General features: G+C 37.6%; 1 protein-coding gene across 1 annotated transcript; it reads left to right on the top strand.

Annotated features, from left to right (window-relative positions):
- Positions 1-2,876: 2,876 nt before the first annotated feature.
- LOC131160072 (uncharacterized) lies at positions 2,877-21,177 on the top strand. The gene is made up of 3 exons (XM_058115386.1): positions 2,877-2,969; positions 15,441-15,546; positions 20,741-21,177. Exons 1-3 carry the CDS (start codon positions 2,877-2,879, stop codon positions 21,175-21,177), a joined length of 636 nt encoding a protein of 211 aa, XP_057971369.1.
- Positions 21,178-23,871: the final 2,694 nt, after the last annotated feature.

The raw sequence follows: 23,871 nt of genomic DNA, 5'->3' as shown, positions 1-23,871 counted from the left end.
TCTAAACACAACAGAATATACGGAGCGGAAAAAGGTCATACTATATACATATGCAGTACCACACCGGAATCTATACAAGGACTGAATCAAGATTCCATTAAACAACGTACAATCGAGTGCCCAACATAACCCAAAATGGCAACCCACAAAATACAAGTCCTAGCACTTACCCAAGCGCTACCTGCAGTACACCGGCCACTACGCTCCCTACACCAGGACACTAGTTTCGGTTACTCAAAGGACTTGTAAAAATGTACGTACAGCAGGGGTAAGACACCTCTCAGTAAGGAAGAACATAAGTTATATTGGTGTGTGACATTTGAGTGTTATCATGATACAACATACACGCAGTTAAATGCAATCCAATACTAATTTTACACAGTACATACACGCACACAACATACATGATTAGAAATCTCGATGTCATCACACCCATCAGCCCAAAGCTGGCCCGCAACATACGGCATTGGCCCGTAGTCAACCCGCGTAACACGACGCCACCGACACATGGCTAGTCCCCGACTCCCATGGCATCGTACCGACGCTAACTAGTGGATCCACACCCTTTAGCCTGATCTGCCAGAATAGGCTCACGCCCTTGAATATAGGGACCTCTGCCAATCTATGGCCAGCGTTTTCATACGCCCTCAGATATAGAGTCGGACACTCTCAATACCTGAAACAATTCGGAACCGCGTTCCTACTAGCATTTCAACATATCACACACACATGCATGCTTATATAACCAAACAACTCACACCCATTTAGTAATCTAAAATCATGGTTTTCCAACATATACAGTTTAAAACAAGTCAAGGCATGGTCATCCCTATAACATAGTATAAATCAACATATACATAGGTTTTCAACAAAACCAAGGATGCAGCCCGTCGCCACTTTTTTCCCAAAATTGTAATCATGAAAAACCCACAGTTTTCCCCATTAGATCCCCCCAAATGAGTAGCCAAAACACATAGAGAACCGTGAACCACAGTTCTACTGAGTCCGATTTCTAAAATAACCGATATAAATACAATTCCCCTTACCTTTTCCCCGAATAACAAATCCCGAACTCCAAGACCCCTAAACAATGAATCGACTTCCAAAATCTACAAATCACAGTATAGAATATACTCACAAGACTGTTCTCTACTAAACTACCGGATCAAAATTGAAAACCGAGCCTTACCTCGATTTTTTGCCAAAACCCAAAAATCTCCGAAACGGGATTTCAATCCGTAGAACTTGTAGAGAATCCTTCCACGATCCTTATGGTAACTTCAGATTCATGATTCTAACGATGATTGGTGAAGAAATCTAGAGAGAGGAAGTGTAGGGAGAGTTCTAGAGAGATAGAGAGAAGATGTTTGAGTTTCTTAATGGTTAAGCAATGAAATTTTTATTTATAACCCCTTTGACTCGGGAAAACTCATCGACGAGATGGTGTCCTAATTGAAGAAGCTCTATACTCCTTTTGTTGACGAGACAGAGGATTCGTCAACGAATCCTAATATTACCAGTTCCTGAAACTCTTCGGCTCCTCCTCGTCAACAAGCCTCTAAACTTCATCGATGAGAGATGCGTGACCTTTGTCGATGAACTTTGGCTTCGTTGATGAAACCTGTTCAAATATGAATTTTGCCCCTCTCTTAATTATTTAAACCCATCTATTACGGTTCAGGTTCTTACACATGGATCTGATGAACATGATTTTCCATAAGTACCTGGACTAGTTCGTAGCAGTGTTCATCGATGACATTTTGGTATATTCGAGGAGTTCGAAAGAGCATAAGAACCATTTGAGGTTGGTGCTAAAGATTCTGTGAGAGAGGAAGTTGTATGCCAAGCTGAAGAAGTGTGAGTTCTGGTTGAATCAGGTTGCGTTCTTAGGCCATGTAGTGTCTAAGGGTAGTATCTCAGTTGATCCTAGCAAGATTGGAGCTGTGCTTGACTCGACGAGACCGAAGAGTTTGCAGGAGGTTCAAAGTTTTCTGGGACTAGTGGGTTATTATCATCAGTTCATGGAAGGATTCTCTAAGTTGTCTGGACCTTTGACATGATTGACGAGGAAGGGTGTGAATTTTGATTGGACTGGGATTGCGAGCAGTGTTTCCAGGAGCTGAAAAGGCAATTGGTTACCGCTTCGATCTTGACCATTCCTTCGAGTAACGATGGTTTTCTGATTTATAGCGACGCGTCTCTAAAAGGTTTGGGATGTGTGCTTATGCAACAAGGTAAGGTAATTGCTTATGCTTCTCGGCAACTTAAGGAATATGAGAAGAATTCCCCTATGCATGATCTGAAATTGGCCGTTGTAGTTTATGCGCTGAAGATATGGCGACACTACCTGTACGGTGTTCAGTGTGAGATTTTCACTAACCTCAAGAGCCTCAGGTACTTTTTCACGCAAAAGGAGTTGAATATGAGGCAAAGGCAGTGGTTGGAGTTGATCAAGGACTACGATTGCACGATCAATTATCACCTGGGGAAAACTAATGTGGTAGCAAACGCGTTGAGTCGGAAATCAGAGCATGGGGCAATGTCTACAGTTTTTAGCTCAGCATCATATCAAACGGAACTAATCACACAAAAACAAACAAACAACTAAGCAGGCATATAAAATAAATAAATAAATAAACTCAAAGACCAAGTTTAAGAGTATGAAGTGTGCCTAAGACACATGACTATACAAATGAAATGAAAATAATCAAATGCTATACAAGTAAATGAAAATAATCAATGATATACAAATGAAATAAAATAGTCAATACTATACAAATGAAATAAAAATAATCAACGATATACATACAAATGAAATGAAATGAAAATTATTCTAAACTACTCGGTGCCGCAATGAGGTCGTCTCCGGGGTCGTGATGGCTGCCGTTTGTGTCTGCTCTCTCTCTTCTAGTCATCTGCATCAGGTTTCCTATCTCGTCGTCTTGGATGTGGATCGTCTCCACCAAGAGGTACTGCATAATCATCATCCATGCAAAGCGCATGCGGTGAGAGTTGATATGATGTCTCTGGATGAGAATGAGGCAGCATAGCGGGTGCATCGATCTCCTCCCCATTGAAAATGTTGTCCAATAAAAATGACATCGATGGGATGGCAATAGAGTCAAATGGGGCGTCGACCGGTGTACTGGACGGTCTCGCAATATCAGTTGTAGTGGAATGCGCATATGGTGCTGACGAACCGAACACATACTCTGCCTGTACAATCGGTGGCGAGGAGATGGGACTCACTGGACGATAAGAGGAGGCATGCCATCCTCCTCGTACTAGAGCTGGTCGACCTCCTCATGCTGGCACATCAGGTCGAGCAGTTGGGATCCATCGACCTTCCTCGTGAACAAGGTCCAATGCAGCACTCATCAATTGGTGGATAGTAGGATCTGACGGGATATGATTTACCTCATATACTATGTCAGCCTGCAGGATATAAAAATATTTGGTTAACCCATGCAAATCGTAACATATACATAACAAAAGGAATTTTGGGTTAAAGTCTTCTTACGAGACTCAAATATACTGTAACAACCTACTTAATTTACATGTTTTTTTTATTTTTTTATAACATAATATTTAAAATGCTCTGATACCAAATTGAATCCTCAACCTAAGTAGCAAGAAGCGAAAATAAAATAAACATAACCATATGTAAATATATATACAATACCAGAGTACTAACATGTTTTCCAAAATATACACATATATCTGTTCCCCAAAATACCCTCAACTATAGTGGGATATACAAAAATCCTCCACAATACTCACTTCACTGACAGGGCACTACTGAAGCCCCTCTATTTGCGAGCCTGATCTGCTCGCCTACCTGGATCACCTGAAAAATGATTCAACACTGGGATGAGCCAACGCTCAGTAAGACGAAATATGTTATTACTAGTGTGTGGCAAATGAACTACAATATCATGAAAATCTGTTTCATATAATCATGTATAACTGAATATGTAAATATAGTATAAGTGATAAAATACACCACCCTTTCCATGTTGCTTAACATAACAGTATTGTACGTTACTATTCAAAATACTTCTAGAGTACATAAGTATGTTCCCTGTTTCTGTAAATTTGTATGTACGTAATAGTAATTGAAAATTTTCCCTATGGATAACTGTGTGTCATGATTTAACCTCTCATGACAGAGTTGTGCGGCCCGTAGGCCGGATCTATTCTAATTGGCCGACCAAGGTAAATCACTATACTCCATCGGTCTGATTTGCCCACCTCAACCCATATCTGATGGGGAGCCTGTCCACGTCAAGGGCCTAGGTGATCGACCTACTACCATGTATTATCTAAATAGGTGGTTGCACTCATAACATAACATAATATCTGTAGCAACGGTACCGTACTCTGTAACTGCATAGTCCAACAGGGTCTGATACCATATAATATATCATACCACTATCTGATTTAACATGATTCTGAAATAACTGTAATAACCATGATACTGAGTAAACTATAATTGTAATACATACGTCATGGTACTGAGAACTGCATAATCATAATACTGTAATTTGTATAATCATGGTACTGAGTTTCGTATAATCATGGTACTAGAATTCATAAAATCATGGTACTAAAATTCGTAAAACATATCTTCGTACTATACTTATATTCTCAAGCCACACCATAATATAATACATAATATTCATAATTTAATAAACTATATAATATTTTAAAATTACCTAGCATAGCATATTTCCCTTACCTGACTACTAGAAAGCCCCTATAGTATATTGGCCTAACACCCCGCAAGGCCTCCTACCCAACACCCTGAAAACAACATTTTTCAGAACAAAATATCAGTATTTCTCTGCCTATATCATTTCCTATAATTGTCAGAATACCAAAAATGAATTAAAAAGCCTTACCTTGAATTTGGGACGAAATCCAACTTCGTTTCACCAACGATCCACTCCGGCAGACTTGTAGAGAACTTCGCCAGGAACGTCGTGGTGACTTCGGATCGTCGATCCGGTGACTGGTGGGGCCAAAATCAAAGCGGGAAGTGAGAGAGTTCGTAGGAGAGAGAGAGAGGAGAGAGAGAAGAGACTAAAATTTGAATAAAAATATGAGTTTGCTCTATTTATAGGCTCAAATTCGTTGACGAGACACATCACCTCGTCGACGAGTCCTTTAGTAAATTCGTCAACGAACCCTACCCTTCGTCGACGAAATTCAGAGTAGCCCAAATCCGTCTCTCAATATTTTCTCGTCAACGAGACATATCTTCGTCGACGAATTTCCTTATGCACTCGTTGACGAACCCCTGTATTCGTCGACGAGTTTCCTTATACACTCGTCGACGAACCCCTGTATTTGTCAATGAGTTCTGGAAATTCCTTGAAATTATTATTATTATTATTATTATTATTATTATTATTATTATTATTATTATTATTATTATCTCCAAAATGCGATGTCATCGACGAAGTCTACTGCCTCCTTCTGCTCCTATTTCCATTTCTCTCCCACATTACTATTAAAATAGTATTATTCTTCAAGTCACTACATTCTCCCCTCCTTATAAAATTTCATCCTCGAAATTTACTATCTGTATCTTTATCCATACTCTCCATCATTTAGTAAAAGAAAAGAGTCTACTTATTTTATTACCTGCCCTCACTTATGGCGGAGGAATACCATGATTACATGGGTAGTTCTAGGAGATTACAAATATAAAAGAAAATTTCCCCCAAAACCAAAATACTACCTAACCTATATTCTATATTACAATGACACTGAACTCAACAAAATAAAATTACCATCTTGGTATATACATCAATACTATAATTCATCAAATAAATGGGGATATTTCCATTTGATTTCATCTTCAAGCTCCCATGAGGCTTCTTCAATCTTGTGGTTTCTTCATAGAACTTTCACTAGTGGTATCTTCTTGTTGCGCAATTCTTGTTCTTTTCTATCTAAAATCTGTACTAGAGCTTCTTCATATGCTAAAGCCTCACTAACTTCTAGTTCTGCATGGCTGATAATATGGGAAGGATTTGGGATGTATTTCCTTAACATAGAAACATGAAATATATCATGAACTCGAAATGGAGATGGCAGTAAAGCTAGCTAGTAAGCTATTGACCCAATCTTCTCAAGTATTTCAAAGGGGCCAATAAACCCAGTGCTCAACTTACCCTTCTTCCCAAATATCAAGATCCCCTTCAATCGAGTTATTCTCATAAATACATGATCACCTACTCTAAATTCCAGTTCCCGGCGGCGAGTATCCGCGTAGCTCTTTTGCCGACTCTGCGCTGCATTGATCCGGTCTCGAATAAGTCGGACTTTATCACACGCTTGCTGAATTATCTCTGGACCCAAAACTCGCATTTCACCTACTTCATCCCAGAAAAGAGGAGATCGACATCTCCTACCATATAATGCCTCGTAGGGTGCCATGCAGATGCTAGTCTGATAATTGTTATTATAAGCAAATTCAACTAGCGGTAAAAACTGAATCCAGCTACCTCCAAAGTCTATCACACAGGCACGAAGCATATCTTCTAATATCTAGATTGTTCTCTCAGTCTGACCATTGGTCTGAGGGTGGAAAGCAGTACCAAATGCTAGTTGAGTCCCCAATGCCTCCTGCAAACTCCTCCAGAACCGTGATGTAAAATGTGAATCATGGTCCGAGACTATGGATATTAGCACTCCATGGGGTTGAACAATCTCCTGTACATAAATCTCTGCTAACCTATTCATAGGGTAGCTAACCTTAATAGGCAGAAAGTGTGTTGTCTTCGTCAACCTATCACCAATTACTTAGATGGCATTCTGACCATGCAACGCCGGCGGTAGCCCCGTAACAAAATCCATGGATATGTGGTCCCACTTCCACTCAGGGATGAATAATGACTGCAATTGACCAGCCGGCCTCTGGTGCTCAGCCTTAATCTGCTAGCACGTCAAACACTGCTGCACAAACTCTGCTATCTCCCTCTTCATGCCACTCCACTAGAAATAATCTCGCAGATCCCTATACATTTTTGTAATACCAGGATGAACAGTGTATAGAGATCCGTGTGCCTCCTCTAAAATCGTCCTTCTAATGCTGTCATCTACAGGCACACACAATCTGGTGTGAAATCTCAAAGCCCCATCATCAGAAATACTGAACTCTTCCCATTGACCATCCTGTACTCTGGCTATTACCTCCACTAACTCTGGATTATCTCTTTGAGAAGCTTTAATCTTTTCATACAATGTGGGTTGTACAACCAAACTGGCAATAAGCCCCTAAGGATTATCCTCCACTAATTCCACATTGAGTCTTTCTAAGTCCATCTGAATTGGAAGTTGAACTACCGCTGCTAGCTGTGTTGTGTCTCCTGATTTACGGCTCAGTGCATCAACTTCCACATTTTCTTTATCTAGGTAATAACTGATGGTACAGTCGTAATCCTTGATAAGTTCCAACCACCTCTTTTGCCGCATATTCAACTCTTTCTGTGTAAAGAAGTACTTTAGGCTCTTGTGATCAGAAAATATCTCACACCTCTCACCATATAAGTAATGTCTCCAGATCTTCAGCGCATGTACAACCGTAGCTAATTCTAGATCATGAATAGGGTAGTTCTTTTCATACTCTTTCAACTGTATGGATACATACGCTACCACCCTACCATGCTGCATCAGCACACAACTGAGCCCTTTCAAAGACGCGTCACTGTAGATAATATAACCATCACCTCCCGATGGAATCGTCAAAACTAGTGTAGTAACGAGCCACTGCTTTAATTCCTGGAAGCTCTGCTCACATTCTTCATCCCATACAAATCTGGCATTTTTCCTAGTCAACTGCGTGAGAGGACCTGACAAAGCTGAAAACCCCTCAACAAAATGACGGTAATAATCGTCTAGTTGTAAGAAGCTCCTAACTTCCTACACATTTCTTGGCCTAGCCCAATTTACCACCGCATCAATCTTATTGGTATCCACTGAAATACCGTCCCTTGAGATCACATGGCCTAAAAATGTCACCTTCTCAAGCCAGAACTCACACTTGTTAAACTTAGCATAAAGTTTCTCCTCCTTGAGAGTCTGCAACACCAGCCTCAAATGCACCTCATGCTCCTCAAAACTTCTCGATAACACCAGTATATCATCAATGAAAACTACTACAAATTGATCTAGATACTGGTGAAAAACTCTATTCATCAAGTCCATGAACACAGCCAGAGCATTCGTCAGACCAAACAGAATAACAAGAAATTCATAGTGCTCGTACCTGGTCTTAAAGGCCATCTTCGTGACGTCCTCTACTTTTACTCTCACTTGATGATACCCGGATCTGAGATCGATTTTGGAATATACCCGTGTACCCTAGAGCTGATCAAACAAATCGTCTATACAGGGTAGAGGATATTTATTCTTAATAGTAACTTTGTTGATTTCCCTATAATCAATACACATCCTCATGGACCCGTATTTCTTCTTTACGAACAACACTGGAGCTCCCCATGGTGATACACTAGGTTGTATAAACCCCTTGTTCAGCAAATCCTGCAATTGCTCCTTTAATTCTCCCAATTCAGTTCGAGCCATACAATAAGGAACCTCAAAGATAGGCGCAGTCTCTGAAGGTAAATCTATAGGAAAATCTACCTTGCGCACAAGAGGCAACCCTGGTAGCTCCTTTGGAAAAACATCTAGAAATTCTCGTCCTACTGAAGTGCTATCAATCTTAGATTCATTTTCAGATGCTTCTTTCACAAATGCTATAAACCCCTGACCTCCATCCAAGAGTAATCCACTTGCCTGCACGGCTGACACTAACTGCGTTGGAGCACGTACCTGTGAACCAACGAATCTAAATTCCTACTCTCTACGAGGTCTAAAAATTACTTCTTTCTGGAAACAATCGATGCTGGCATGATTAACAGCCAACCAATCCATATCCAATATTATATCGAACCTATACATATCAAACACAATAAGATATGTTCGTAGTACTTTCCTCTGAATTTCTATCGAATAGCCCCTAAGTACCCTTTAGCATCTGATCACTGATCTTGATGGTGTAGCTACCGACAGTGCTATATCTAATGACTGGGTCTCACTCTCAGATAATTTAACATAAGATGTAGAAATGAAAGAATGAGTAGCACCTGAAGTAAAAAAGAACAATAACTGGGTATGATAGAATAGTAAATGTAGCTGTCACCACATCCATAGCAGCCTCTGCATCACTTGGCATTAGAGGGTATACTCGTGCTGGGGCTACATTCCTCTACTGGCCACCACGAGGTGCTTGGTACCCTCCCCGAGCTGCCTGATGTCCTCCCTGATAGGGTCTGGGAGTTGGGACCTAGTCCCACTGACCTGGGCATTCACGTACCATGTGACCGGGTCTCCCACAGTGATAACATACACCTCTTCCTACCTGGCACTCCCCCAGATGATGTCTCCCGCACGTTTGACACATCGGGTATGTCGGTGCACCCTAGTTCCCACGAGGTCCTGCCATCTGCCTTTGGTCTCCTCTATCGCGACCTCCTCTCCATAGACCCCTACTGGTGCCAGCCTGAAAACCCTGAGGCGCAGGCCTCTTCCTCTTCCTCTGACTCCGAGCTGCTACACCCCTCTGAATACCACTCTCAATAATCACAGCTCTATCTACAACCTCTGTGAATGTCTGAGCCCTGAAACCAATTACCTGCTCAAACAGATTCTGCCTCAGTCCCTCTTCAAACTTTCTCACCTTTTTCTCTTCATCAGGTGCTAGATGTGGAGCAAAACGCGACAAATCAACAAATCAAGCCACTTACTGGGATACAGTCATCTGCCCCTAGACCAAATGCAGAAACTCTGCTGCTTTTGTGCTCCGAACGATAGCAGGGAAATACCGCTCAAAGAACAACTCCTTGAATCAATCCTAAGTCACTGGCACTGGAACCGGCCTCTGCTCCTCTATCAGACGCACTGCTCTCCACCAGCACTTCGCCTCCCCTGTCAACTTGAATGCTGCAAATGCTACCTTCTGCTCATTCATACAAGGAAGCACTTCCAATGTCTCTTCGATATCCTGGACCCAATTCTTAGTTACAATTGGGTCATCTCCTCCAGCAAAGAATGGGGGCTTCATCCGCGTAAACTGCTCAATCGAACAGCCACACTCCCCAGAGCTTTTGGCCATCTCAATCATCACCCGTTGAGTGATGCTACGTAGTACAGCATCTGTATCTCCTCCACCTATGCTGGAAGGTCCTAACCTATCCTCCCCAGCATTCGTGCCACTACTTCCTAGATCCATCCTAAAAATAAGAAACATACTTAAGCAACTTATCTCCTATGCAGGCCTATCCTATACCAACTCAAAATTCATTACTTTCCTGACCTTACCTAATATCCAGTTCTGTCATCTAGACACACAACCCGACAATAGTTTACTATGGTTTTCCTGAAATCGTCATCTCAGGAAAAACACAGAAACCACCACGGTAATCTTGTACCCAGACATAGAACAAACCTCAAATCCTTTTCCTATACTCTGGTATTGCTTCTGCTACATTCTAAAGTCTGTAGAACCTAGCAATCTAGGCTCTCATACCAACCTATAACGACCTACTTAATTTACATGTTTTTTTTTATAACATAACATTTAAAATGCTCTGATACCAAATTGAATCCTCAACCAAGCAGCAAGAAGCGAAAATCAAATAAACATAACTATATGTAAATATATATACAATTTCAGAGTACTAACATGTTTCCCAAAATATATACATATATTTGTTCCCCAAAATACCCTCAACTATACTGGGATATACAAAAATCCTCCACAATACTCACTTCACTGACAGGGCACTACTGAAGCCCCTCTATCTGCGAGCCTGATCTGCTCACCTACTTGGATTACCTGAAAAATGATTCAACACTAGGATGAGCCAACGCTCAATAAGATGAAATATGCTATTACTAGTGTGTGGCAAATGAGCTACAATATCATGAAAATATGTTTCATATAATCATGTATAACTGAATATGTAAATAAAGTACAAGTGATAAAATACACCACCCTTTCCATGTTGCTTAACATAACAGTATTGTAGGTTACTATTCAAAATACTTCTAGAGTACATAAGTATGTTCCCTGTTTCTGTAAATCTATATGTACGTAATAGTAATTGAAAATTTTCCCTATTGATAACTGTGTGTCATGATTTAACCTCTCATGACAGAGTTGTGTGGCCCATAGGCGGGATCTATTCTAGCTGGCCGACCAGGGTAAATCACTATACTCCATCGGTCTGATTTGCCCACCTCAACCCATATCTGATGGGGAGCTTGTCCACGTCAAGGGCCTAGGTGATCGACCTACTACCACGTATTATCTAAATAGGTGGTTGCACTCATAATATAACATAATATCTATAGCAACGGTACCATGCTCTGTAACTGCATAGTCTAACAGGGTCTGATTCCATATAATATATCTCTATATACCACTATCTGATTTACCATGATTCTAAAATAACTGTAATAACCATGATACTGAGTAAACTGTAACTATAATACATACGTCATTGTACTGAGAACTGTATAATCATAATACTGTAATTCGTATAATCATGGTATTGAGTTTCGTATAATCATGGTACTAGAATTCATAAAATCATGGTACTAAAATTCATAAAACATATCTCCGTACTATACTTATATTCTCAAGCCACACCATACTATAATACATAATATTCATAATTTAATAAACTATATAATATTTTAAAATTACATAGCATAGTATATTTCCCTTACCTGACTACTAGAAAGCCCCTATAGTATACTAGTCTAACACCCGCAGGGCCTCCTACCCAACACCCTGAAAACAAAGTTTTCCAGAACAAAATATCAGTATTTCTTCACCTATATCATTTCCTATAACTTTCAGAAGGCAAAAAATGGACTAAAACGTCTTACCCTGAATTTGGGATGAAATCCAACTTCGTTTCACCAACGATCCGCTCTGGCAAACTTGTAAAGAACTTTGCCAGAAGTGTCGTGGTGACTTCAGATTGTCGATCCGACGACTGGTGGGGCCAAAATCGAAGCGAGAAGTGAGAGATTCCATAGGAGAGAGAAAGGAGACTGAAATTTGAATAAAAATTCGAGTTTGCTCTATTTATAGGCCCAGATTCGTCAACGAGACACATCACCTCGTTGACGAGTCCTTCAATAAATTCGTCGATGAACCTTACCCTTCGTCAACGAAATTCAGAGTAGCCCAAATCCGTCTCTCAGTATTTTCTCGTCGACAAGACATATCTTCATTGATGAATTTCCTTATGCACTTGTCGACGAACCCCTGTATTCGTTGACGAGTTCTGGAAATTCCTTGAAATTATTATTATTATTATCTCCAAAATGCGATGTTATCAATGAAGTCTACTGCCTTCTTCTGCTCCTGTTTCTATTTCTCTCCTACATTATTATTAAAATACTATTATTATTCGGGTCACTACATATACAATAGCGGTCATATCGTTGAAGCGGCATGTGATGGACCTATACCAAGTGAAGTATGGGTCATCCGAACACATCAGACCGTCCTCCGCCACTCCTGGTACGATGTACTCTTGCCGAAGCTCCCACACAGTAACGAATTTCGCGTGTGTAGTCGCCCAGTCTGTGACCCCTCGACTGCGCCTATCCATGTCGTGGAGGTCATCCCCAACTATATCTACCCCCAACATCAGAAAGCGGTCGGGAATGCCCTATTGATACCCGAACTGCCACATGAATTGGTCGGGGATACCACTCGATAATATGAAAGCATATGAGTGGCACTCGGGCTAGCCACATGTCACTCTCGACTGCTTAGTCAGGAGGCAGGTCGACTAGAATCTCAGTTGTGTAGGGCCTCCATAAGAACTGCACTTAAACATAAACAAAAGTTAAGCAAACTATACATAACTGAAAGAAAGAAAGAGAATACTATGTGCTATACTTTAATTCGATTATACCTCATGCTCTCGGTGCATATCCAACTCGAACCTGTAGCAGGGCAATGTGTGTAACGCAACCGTCGGTGCCTTTAAGTCATCCCTCCATCTGTATAAGATAAAATGTAAGTTTTTGAATGTAACGACTAGTAAGTACTACGAATTTGTATTTGAAGTACTTATAGAGTGAATAAGGAGGGATAAATGATGTTGATACTAAGTGGTATGTGAGTGGGAGTGGGTCAACCGGACGACCGTCTTGGCCCCTTTAAATCTGTAGGAAACCTCGCCGCATAGGAGCCAAGGATGGAAATTTCTCCCAGGCCCAAACCTGTAGTATGTTATGTCATGTTATGATTATGCATGCTTTATCCAGAAATTATACAGACATATTTATTAGATATGCTTATATATACTTTTATGTATAGCACGGATAAACTCATGTTGCCACACACTAGTATTAGTTTATTTCCCTTATTGAGAGGTGTCTCACCCCAAATTATATGATCATTTCAGAAGCCCCTAATAGGAGAGCGGACAAAGCTCCGCTGAGATAGATACAACTGATTTTGTCCTTTCTAGAGGGTAAGTATTTGATAGGGTCAAATGGATTTTGTGGAAAGTGACCCTAGGTCTCTTTTGGGTTATATATATAAATACAATGGGTGTAATAACTCTGGTAATGTGATGAGTGATGTTGGGTATATGGTATTATATGATATGTATGATTTTATGTTTCCTACTGCTTAGGCTTCCGTACTGTACTTCTGATGTATCCTTGGTACCCACGGGTTCAGGTTGATTATGATCTACTGGGGTTTGTTCCAATGATTATATTATATGAAAAAAAAAATGTGAAAATGAAGCAGGTCGTTACGTCGACCACATGCTTGGCATACGTTCCCGTTTGCCTATCCGCGGCGACACTCATATAAGGAATGGTTTCGACATATAACTACACAGTTAAATATGTCGTACCTACGTAGTGTGCATCTAACACAATGCGCAGACCGTAATCGGCAGTTACGAGAATGGCCTCATGGATGACTGTATCATTATACCCTCGCATAGGATATATTGCGGTCACCCGCAATGCATATTGATCTGGATCAATATGCAAATATTTGAATATCTTCGTATATAATTTATGTAATTTACACCTATGCCCAATTCGAATAGGTCGAACTGACAAACTACTATAACTAACACGAGTGTCTCCGGTTATAAAGTTCCCCGCTATATACAACAATATCGTTACCGGAGTACTGTTTGAGCTTCCTAACATTTAGATTCGCACTTGGGAAAGAAAAAAGACCTACGCAAAACAAAATTATATGTATAAGTGATATGTGTTAATTGCCTAGGCATTGCCTTTATAATTTATAATGTCAATTAAAATGTTAACATAATTATTTAGTAGTTTTTAAATATAAAATTTTACAAAAATAAATAAAAATGTTAATTAGAAACATACTATAATTATATACTATTGTGTTGTACATTAATCATATTTTGAAATATAGTAATGTGTAAAAATATTAATTAAAAATATATATTGAAAATTATTAACTGATAATGTTAACATAATTTAATAATTATATATTACAATATATTAATTACATGTTGAAATATAATAATGTATTCACTTGATAACAACATATTTTTAAGACTTATAATAAAAGTGACTATCCTAATACTACTTATGTTTATAAGAACTTATATCAAATACCTTGTTCACTAAAAGATATTAATTTAAATAAAAATGTTGATAACACAAATTATTTAATAAAAAAGTCTAAAAATAATAAGTATTTATTAAATTATAAAAAATAATACTAATTACCAAAAATATCAGTTACGAATAATTAATAAAAAGGAATAATATCAGCATAATTTAATAATATATAGCACAACAATTGTAATAATTATCACCATACCCCAATGGGGTGTACAAAGATGACATGAACAATATCATAAAAAAATGGATTGCCTGTCATTTTTTAGTGAAGGCCTGGTGCTTCTAATTAAGTAGGCAAAAATATTCTTTTCATGTTAGTATGTTCTTGCATTAAATTATTAGCGGTTCAAATTTAACATGGCATTCTAATAGTTTAACTTTATAACACAGTTGGTCATGAACTCATGCTAGAAGAAAGGGGTGTGCTCAGATCATGTCATGGCTTACAAATAGGTCTCTACTATCTTTCTTCCTCATTTTCACGCCGAAAACATATATAGCATATTCTTTTCTATTTTATACATTTTGTGTTAAACTAAACAAATCTTGTAATAAAGGCCTGGGTTGATTATCAGATTTATGATTCTACCTGGTGCTTGGTTAATGAGAAAGAAAAGCCTTTGAGTAATGAAGTGCATAGTCTTTCTTTTAATTGCCTTTTGGAGTAGAAGCAAGCTGTGACTACTACATCAATGCTTTGCTTGACCTCAATGTAGATCCTTAGTGGTCAAGAGGAGAGAAGCAATTTTCCCAAAAGCAGAAAAGAGAAACAGGTGGAATTAGAAAGGTTAGTTTCTGAAAAGTCAAATAATATTCTTGAAGGTAATTTCTTCTTGTCTAGAAAAAAATGTTAGTGGGTGGAGTTTTAGGGATGAAATTTTGAAGGAGCTTCTTCTAATATTTTCGGATGAAAATTTTGCATGACGAAGAAAAAAAATAAAATAAAATAATATTATGAAGTTCCATTATATTTTGCCTCTAAATTTATCAAATATTATTAAAAATAAAATTTTATTCTAAACTAATTAAATGTATGTGAGCAGTAAATTGCACAGGCACAGAACATGAAAAAAAAAATAGAAAAATGCAAATAAATGAAAACTAACTTTCGTCCAGGTGCAGTTATGAACCCAAAAAATCCAAACCAAGTTATGAAACAAATCGAACTCAATGCAACAAATTCAAACTCAGTAAGTAAAACCAATCAAACTCAATTCTTCACCAGGGTTCGTAGGTTTCCTACGCGTGTTAAATCTCACAGCATCAAGCTGCGAGATTACGTCAACATTAGATTGGGAAATTTTTTCCCAAATAGAGTATTATTTAATATTTTATTTTTATTTAATAATAAAACGGGAAAAAACTCATATTTTGGATGCTCCCCTTATCGATTTGAATCCTAACTTAGATACAATGAATTGCGTATACTAGTCATAGATTAATTACATTGAGTAGGCCAAGTAGTATAGGCAATCATTTTTTATTCTCTTAAAAATAAATATACTAGATCAAGATTAATTCACTCTACTTATGCAACCAGTATAATTATCTCTATATTTCACAAATGCATCAGAAAAGAGATATCAAGGCAAACACTCGTGCTCAAAAACCTAAGAACAATCTATACCAAATTATGAACCTTTAAGAGCTAGATATGATGTTCGGGTTTCAAGAAGAGCCTCAATATTCAAAAAGCGTGACATGATGCATGTGAGTCCTTTACGCTCTTTTTCTAGGGAATGGAGCTTAGCTCCTCTACACATTTGATGATTATGCTAGGATGAAGTTTAATATTCAATTAGTTTTCACAAAACCCTTCAAAAAAATATTGTAACATTTGTCTTATCATAATCATCTTTGTACATGATTTTATTTTGGAAAAATTTCTGTCAAAATTTCAGCAGCATGCCGTTTGTAAATTGGATTTGGATATTTTCCTATAAAATCGATCCTTAATAGATGGTTGTTCTCAACAAAATATTCATATAGATCATGCAACAACTTAAAATCCACTACCAGCATGCAATTCACATCCACTGCATTATTACAATCATTATAATATGAATCATTGCATGCATCATTCTTAGTTTAATCACTAGGTTTAACAGAATTTCCACATAAGGCATCAGATGATTCATCACATGATATACTACAAAAATTAGCACAAGAATTATCAATAGATATAGAGTTGGATTCATATACCTCAACTTCTGTTAATACAACCACCCCATGATTTACCACTTGTAGTTCATTTGAGCTTGACATTTTCGAAGTGGTGATCTCCTTTTTCTTGAGTCTCTCCATACTTCTTTTCGAGCTTAATCCAAATCTCTCTCGCATTTGTACATGCCATAATCTCAAGTAAAGTATTAGAATCCAAAGCGCAATACAGTAGATTCATGGCATGTGAATTTGCATGCATCAAATTAATATTATTTTCATTTACAGGCATACAAATTCCTTATCAATCACCTGTCAAGCCCTCTAGTTCATAGATTTTATAAAAATGCTCATTCTAAATTTTCAAGCAGTGTAATCAACACCACAAAATAATGGAGGACTGGAAGGTGATCGTTCTTCTCCGAATGGGGATACACCAATGTGAGTCATCCCGATCTTTAGCAAAAACATTTAAGTCAATGCCACAAGACTTTAATACCAATTGTTGGAATTGGTGTACTCTCAAGAGGGAGGCTGAATTGGAATTTTAAAATTTCTTCCTAGGTCAATTCAAATTCCACAAACAGTATTACACAAACCAAAGGTCTTTCTATATAATCAAAAACCTAATCAAATATTCAAATAATTAAACACAAACATTCAAGTACTGAAATCTAAATTGCAGAAATTAAAAGCAGACACAAGAAATGTTATCGGGGTTCGGCCAATACTGCCTACGTCCCTGCCTTAGCTCGCAAGCCCAAGAATTACCACTATTGCTCACTTAACGGGTGGATCGGCACCGTTTACAATACCTTACAGGCTGGTGCACCTTGTTCTCTTAACCAGGTCCGAACCAATCCGGGACTATTCACAGGGCTAGTCTCTATTTTCCGACAACCCGTCTGGAGTATAGCCAATAATATCAAATTCGTGTATGAATAGAGGTGCTTCTAATCTAAATAGATGATGTACAACAGTATGTTCAATACAATTATAAATTACACTTCAGTATGATATGAATGTATAAGCTCAGTGAAGTCTAAATATGACTACTCTCAAGATAATGTCAATATTATCAAGCATTATGTAAAAGTGTGTTATGAATGAATCTTTGAGTCAAGATATGTACGTATATCAATCACAAGTAATATCCTCAAAGATCTCAAAAGTACAAGCAAATATCTCAAAGATAATTTATTAAATAAGTGTGAGAGACATTTAAATATCAAGTTTGTTTTAAAATATTTCACAATAGCACAAAAAACAAACCTTTGAATACTTACAACAATAATGCAAGACTCACAAGCTCTAGAGGGTATTCCCAATGAAAATTTATGAATTAAATCACTAAGGAACTCTCAAGCTCACTCTTAATAAAATTGATATCAAACAAATACAATGAGAGTATAAGCTAATATGAACAATCTCAATAATACTTTTACCAAAGGATTTTAGCAAGTAGGATGAGTAAGAGAGGGATTTTTAGCTTATATGAGTATTTGAAAATTTAGAGGATTTTGGCTAATGATATTTTCTAATGTCTTGTTAATCTTTCCAAATAAACTAGTATATATAGACATTCACAAAAATATAATCGTTGAGGGACATAGGTGTCTTTTTAGAAAAGATTAATGAAGGTTAATAAAAATTAACCTTGTTTTACTGTAGTTAAAAATGTTCAACCCGAGAATTTTCAATTGACTATATTTTAAGTTTAGTCGACCCAATTGTCAAGTTCGGTCGACCGTGAAGATTTTGAACTGAAGGTTCGTTCAACTGACTCCTGGCAATTACGAACCCTTCGAAGTTCGGTCGACCAAGACAATTTTAAACTAATAGTTCAGTCGAATAAGTTGTTAGGGTCAGACATGTGTGAGTTTGGTCGACCGTGGAAGATGCCTTCAAAAAGATACAGTCGACCTAGAAAAGTCAAAATGTTGACTTCCACCTAGTTCAGTCGACTAAGGCATTTCACACAGCCAAAGTTCGATTGACTGAATTTGTCCACAAACCATATTTGGCCCAAATAAAGAACCAAATTAAATCCCTATTGATTTGAGTTATTAACCTAATTACTAGAGAGATTCCCATAGTCATTCTATGGTCTTTTTGAGCTTATGCAATCTATCATGCATGTCATGCGATTATATTGCGGACCAAATTAAAAATTAAAAGCAATACAATGAAAATCATTTTCTTCTTTCTTTTACTCTTCAGATTCTTATGGATTTATGCTAGGAGTATGTGCTCTTTAAGGTCTTTTGGTAACCACATCACTTTCATGTGTGTATTATGAATGATTAATCTATTCAAGTGTTTAGACACACATATTAGTAACTTGCGGTTTGTCATTATCAAGACTAGGGATTGGTCTCAAAAAGTCAACACTTGCTTCAATTAAAGAAAGTGAGTGAGGCAAATGGTGACATGTTACATCTGTATTTCATTTCCTAGAAATTTACTAAATTGAATAAAATATTTATGTGTGCTTATAATGGCATAATAAATTCAAGGATATGTGTTCCTCAATTAATAATGAAAATCAAGATTTCAAGATTGCATCACTTTCACATTAAAATTCCTTAAAGTTTCGTTTGGAAGTATGGATTCTGAACTTTAGGATTTTGGATTTGGATAGTCTTAAACAATTTTTTATACTAATCCTCTCCTAAACAAAGGATAGATGTTTTTGAGCTGTCATAATTTAAATAATTAAATAAATGAGGGGCAACAATTAGCCCCCTTGAAGAGTAAATCAAATTATTTTCTTGATTTTTATTACTATATTATATTTTGTTAAGTCTATTATTAAATTGCTCTTGTAAAAATTTGAAGGAACAATGAACGAGTTGTCATATCAACATCTTTTCTTTCTTTCTCAATGCATAAAACTATTTTCCCCTTCATTACTTTAAATTAAACGAGATTAATTGTGCATAATTTTATTTGGCACCCAATTTTCTTATTGGTACATATCTAATTTATCTTGAAACTAATAGACTAATTTTAATTTTATAGTAAACAAAATCCAATATTTATCTTACAATTATTTAAATTTGAGAAAAAAAAAAGTAAAATATTGATGTCTCCATATGCATTTAAATTTCGCACGAAAAATTAAATTAATCCATTTTTATAAAATATATTATTCACGCATTGTTCTTGTCTTAAAATAACACATTGCATGTAGGAATTCTTTTAAACAATAAAATTAAAACAATCAAACTCGCAATTAAACAACACATAATTAATGATAAGATTAATTAAAAGAAATAAAATTGGATAACCATTGCCCTAATCAATGTGCAAGTGGGCCCAGTTTAATTTATAGTCAATGCAATATGATTATTGTTTGGATTAGTACTAAACCAACTCCACCACCAAATCTTCCATAATAATAATAATAATAGATATTAATGCTAATATTAAAATTAGTATTATCACAGTAAAGAATAAAGAAACTGATTTATTCAACTATTTATTTCATGTACACCCGACCCACATTTCCCAATCTTCCACCCGATCAATCTAATACACGTGTCAGCCGGGAAATGCATCACCCAAATAATCATCATCATCAATACCATCACCAACCCGTCCATATCCACCCCCAGTAAAAGTCAATCCCAATAATAGAATGAACGGTAAACACGAAAATAAAAATCAAACCAACCCATATGATTCAAGAACAAAACCAAAGCTAAAACGACGAAGAAGGAAACGAACAAATAAATTAAAATAAAATAAAACAGATCTCATCCGTCCATGTAAAACAAGATCTACAGCCGACGAGCCACCACGTGGCCGGAGAGGACGCAGTCTGGAGTCTAGATCAAGATCACGGAGAACACAGCTCCGGCGAACGCGGTCCCGGAAACGAGGGCTCTGTTCAACGGAGAAGCTTCGAAGCTGCCGCTAGGGGTGGACCCGCCGGGTGGGGCCCCCGTCGGCGTTTCGGAGGGGGGAAAGCCTACGGGAGGCGGAGCCGGGGGAGAGATGGCGGAGCTAGGAGACGGAGTAGTGGCCGGAGTGGGGGTGGTTGCTGCGGGGGCTGAAGCCGGGGCTGGGGTTGAGGCAGGGGTCGGAGAAGGAACCGATGAAGGAGACGGCACTGGAGACGGCGAACGCACAGGCGTGGGGGAAGATGCTGGTGCAGGAACCGGTGCAGGTGATGACGACGGCACCGGAGTGGGCGCGGCAGCCGAGGGTGTGGGTGCGAGCTTCGGAGCCGCCCCCGGAGCCTGCGCTATGCACGAGCTGACGAGCAGAGCCAGCATCATCAGAACCTGAAACGCAGAACCAATCTTCATCTTTCCTCCTAAAGGAAGAGAGAACAGAGGATTCAAGAAAGAGAACACAGAGGATTTCTAAACAGAGGGAGAAGAGCAAAGGTGAACAGGGAGAACGATCGACCAGGAATTATATATAAAGAAGAGAGAGAGAGAGAGAGAGAGAGAGAGAGAGAGAGAGAGAGAGAGAGAGGTCTGGGGTTTAGAGAGAGAAAGAGAGATTAATCAATCAAGTTGAGATTCCACGAATCGTAAACTTTATATTTATATAGAAACCAGAGGAGCAAAGCTGGCTCAGCGATGGCGGTGCTCGCTCTCTTCTCTCTTCTTCTCTCTTCCTTCTGAGAAGCTTCTCTTCCCTTATGTAGAAGATACCATGGACCCTAGCCAATCGCGTTCCAACACCTGTCCAGGTAATTCTCTTTCCACGCGAATGTTTTGCCCTCCGAAGGGTCTAAAACTACCAAACCGCCATCGCCGTGATCGGTAAAACGTCTCCCTCCGTCCTCCGCGTTAACCTTTTCAACTACTCTCTACCGGGGGCCAGTGAAATTCCAAAACTGCCCTTTGAACATTACACGATGGCGCTTACATTAGGTACGAGCGTACGCACGGCACTCCAGTCTACAACTGTAAAATGCCCCTTTCCGATGACTTACGCGTGGAATTTTCCCCGGTCCGATACCGTGGAAAACCCGATGACAGGCACGACTGATTCAAAGTGGGCCCCTGAACACGTGTCGAGATCCTGTAGCCATAACAGGACGTCTTGTTGTATTGCACCCGTAAGCTTCGGTTGTCCCGTATTTTCCAGCGTTTGGTAGCCGTGTCGTTTCGTAGAATATTAAACTAACCGTTGGAAATGGGAAACAGCAACGAACGTGTTTTGTTTATTAATTCACGCAACCAAACGGTGCCTAGTATCGTAAACGGTAAAACGACGGCCGGGTGTACCGCGAACAAGAATCCTTGCTTTCTCTGACTGACACGTGTCCAGGGTTGCCTGTCACGCTCATTTTTTCACCGCGAACTTTTTAATTATTGCCACAGTCGTGAGATTCCATGGTGTATTATATATTTGTTAATAATAATTAGACATGTTGCATTATTTTATTTAAATATATAAATATAAAAATATATATCATATGTATAGAGGTACGTTGGACTGAATTAATAAATTTAAAAAATGTTAAAACAAGCACGTTACATTTTGGATTTAGGAGCTGGCAAAAATGATGGGTTGTGGGTCCCACAACATTTAAAATAATTTCATGTGATAATTACATTTATTATTGGGGAAAAAATATAGCTTGTTGCAAAAATAATAATAATAATAATAATTTTTATAGGGTCGGCTATCTAATTTAGAGACGCCGTTAATGTAATGTGAATGTATCATATTTTATTTATTTATCTTACTTTTGTGTTGAAAAAATATAATTGCTTTTGGTTTGCTCGTAAAGAGAACTTTTTTACGATCATTCGCTACATTACTTTTTAAAAATATATTTCTTTTTAATTTAATGTAAAGGTCTTTAGTATTTTTTTTTTCATTTAATTATTTAGGGATAAGCTCTTTTCATTAAATTAAGAAAATATTATAATTAAAAACATAGTCAAAGGTCAAGAATTATTTCATTCAAAAAGATATTTCTAACTTTTTTTATGTAAATTCGAAAAACTGCAAAATACGGTTACATTTTGTAATTATTTTAAAAATAAAAAATAAAAAAATATCTTCATTTATTTCATACGAATGTTGTAAAAATGAAAAATTAACTATTTTTTAAATAAATTTTTAGAAAGTTAAAATAGAAAATGAAAACTATTTTTCACAACTAAGCGAACCCTTGGTGCTTGTTTGGAACTTGGAATATTTTTGGGAAAGGAAAGAAAAATGTGAAGGAATCAACTTTTTCATGTGTGGATATCAAAGTAAAGTCAGGAAACAAAAAAAATACCTAATTAACCTATAAAAAAAAAAAAAAGATTTTATACACCATTTACATTTAATTTTTTTAACCCATATTAAAAAAAAATTCATTTTTAACGGTATTTGATATTGAGAAAAAATATAGTGAAAAACAAATTTTTTTCTTATTTTTCTTTTCTTTTTTCAACTAAAATCCTTGATCCAAACGGGAACAAAGAAAAAAGAGTAATCCCAAATATTAAATGGAATATAAAAATGATTCCATTTTTGTTAAGTAATAAATGCGTTGAGACTCAAAAATATCATCTTTGCAAGCACCAAAATAAATAATTAAGCAGAGTATAATTTGTACGAGTCTCAGTTCAATGAATGTACAATGACCTAATGTTTAAGATAATGAGGATATCACTTAATAATTTTCTATTTAAATTATATGCTTTTTTGTTTTTTTTAATGATTTGGAACTCCAACCTGAACAGGCCCTCGGAATCTACTTAGGCAGTACTAAATTGGGGAGATGAAAACGTTACCATCTATCCATTCATGCTCACCCTCGTTCTGTCTAATATTTTTCTTTCTCACCATGGAAGTTTAATCCATGAAAGGCTCGAGGATCGGCACATGAGATCTTAACTCCTAACTCGACTTATTTATGATTTTTCAAATAAAAAACCAGACTAACTAACTATAATCGACCATTGGTCAAGATTAGTGCCTCAACCCTGTCCCATCATCTGCATAACAATGGAGTTTGTGATTTGT

This window comes from Malania oleifera, chromosome 7 (genome assembly GCF_029873635.1).
Source record: "Malania oleifera isolate guangnan ecotype guangnan chromosome 7, ASM2987363v1, whole genome shotgun sequence".
Taxonomy (NCBI): domain Eukaryota; kingdom Viridiplantae; phylum Streptophyta; class Magnoliopsida; order Santalales; family Ximeniaceae; genus Malania; species Malania oleifera.
This window is presented reverse-complemented; position numbering and strand designations above follow the sequence as displayed.

Excerpts from the sequence above, each read along its gene's own strand:
- LOC131160072 (XM_058115386.1), top strand. The coding sequence starts at position 2,877 with ATGGCTGCCGTTTGTGTCTGCTCTCTCTCTTCTAGTCATCTGCATCAG. Across the intron at positions 2,970-15,440 it reads TGGATCGTCTCCACCAAGAG|ATCCTTAGTGGTCAAGAGGA; the intron begins GTACTGCATAAT and ends ACCTCAATGTAG. Across the intron at positions 15,547-20,740 it reads GTCAAATAATATTCTTGAAG|CTCCGGCGAACGCGGTCCCG; the intron begins GTAATTTCTTCT and ends CGGAGAACACAG.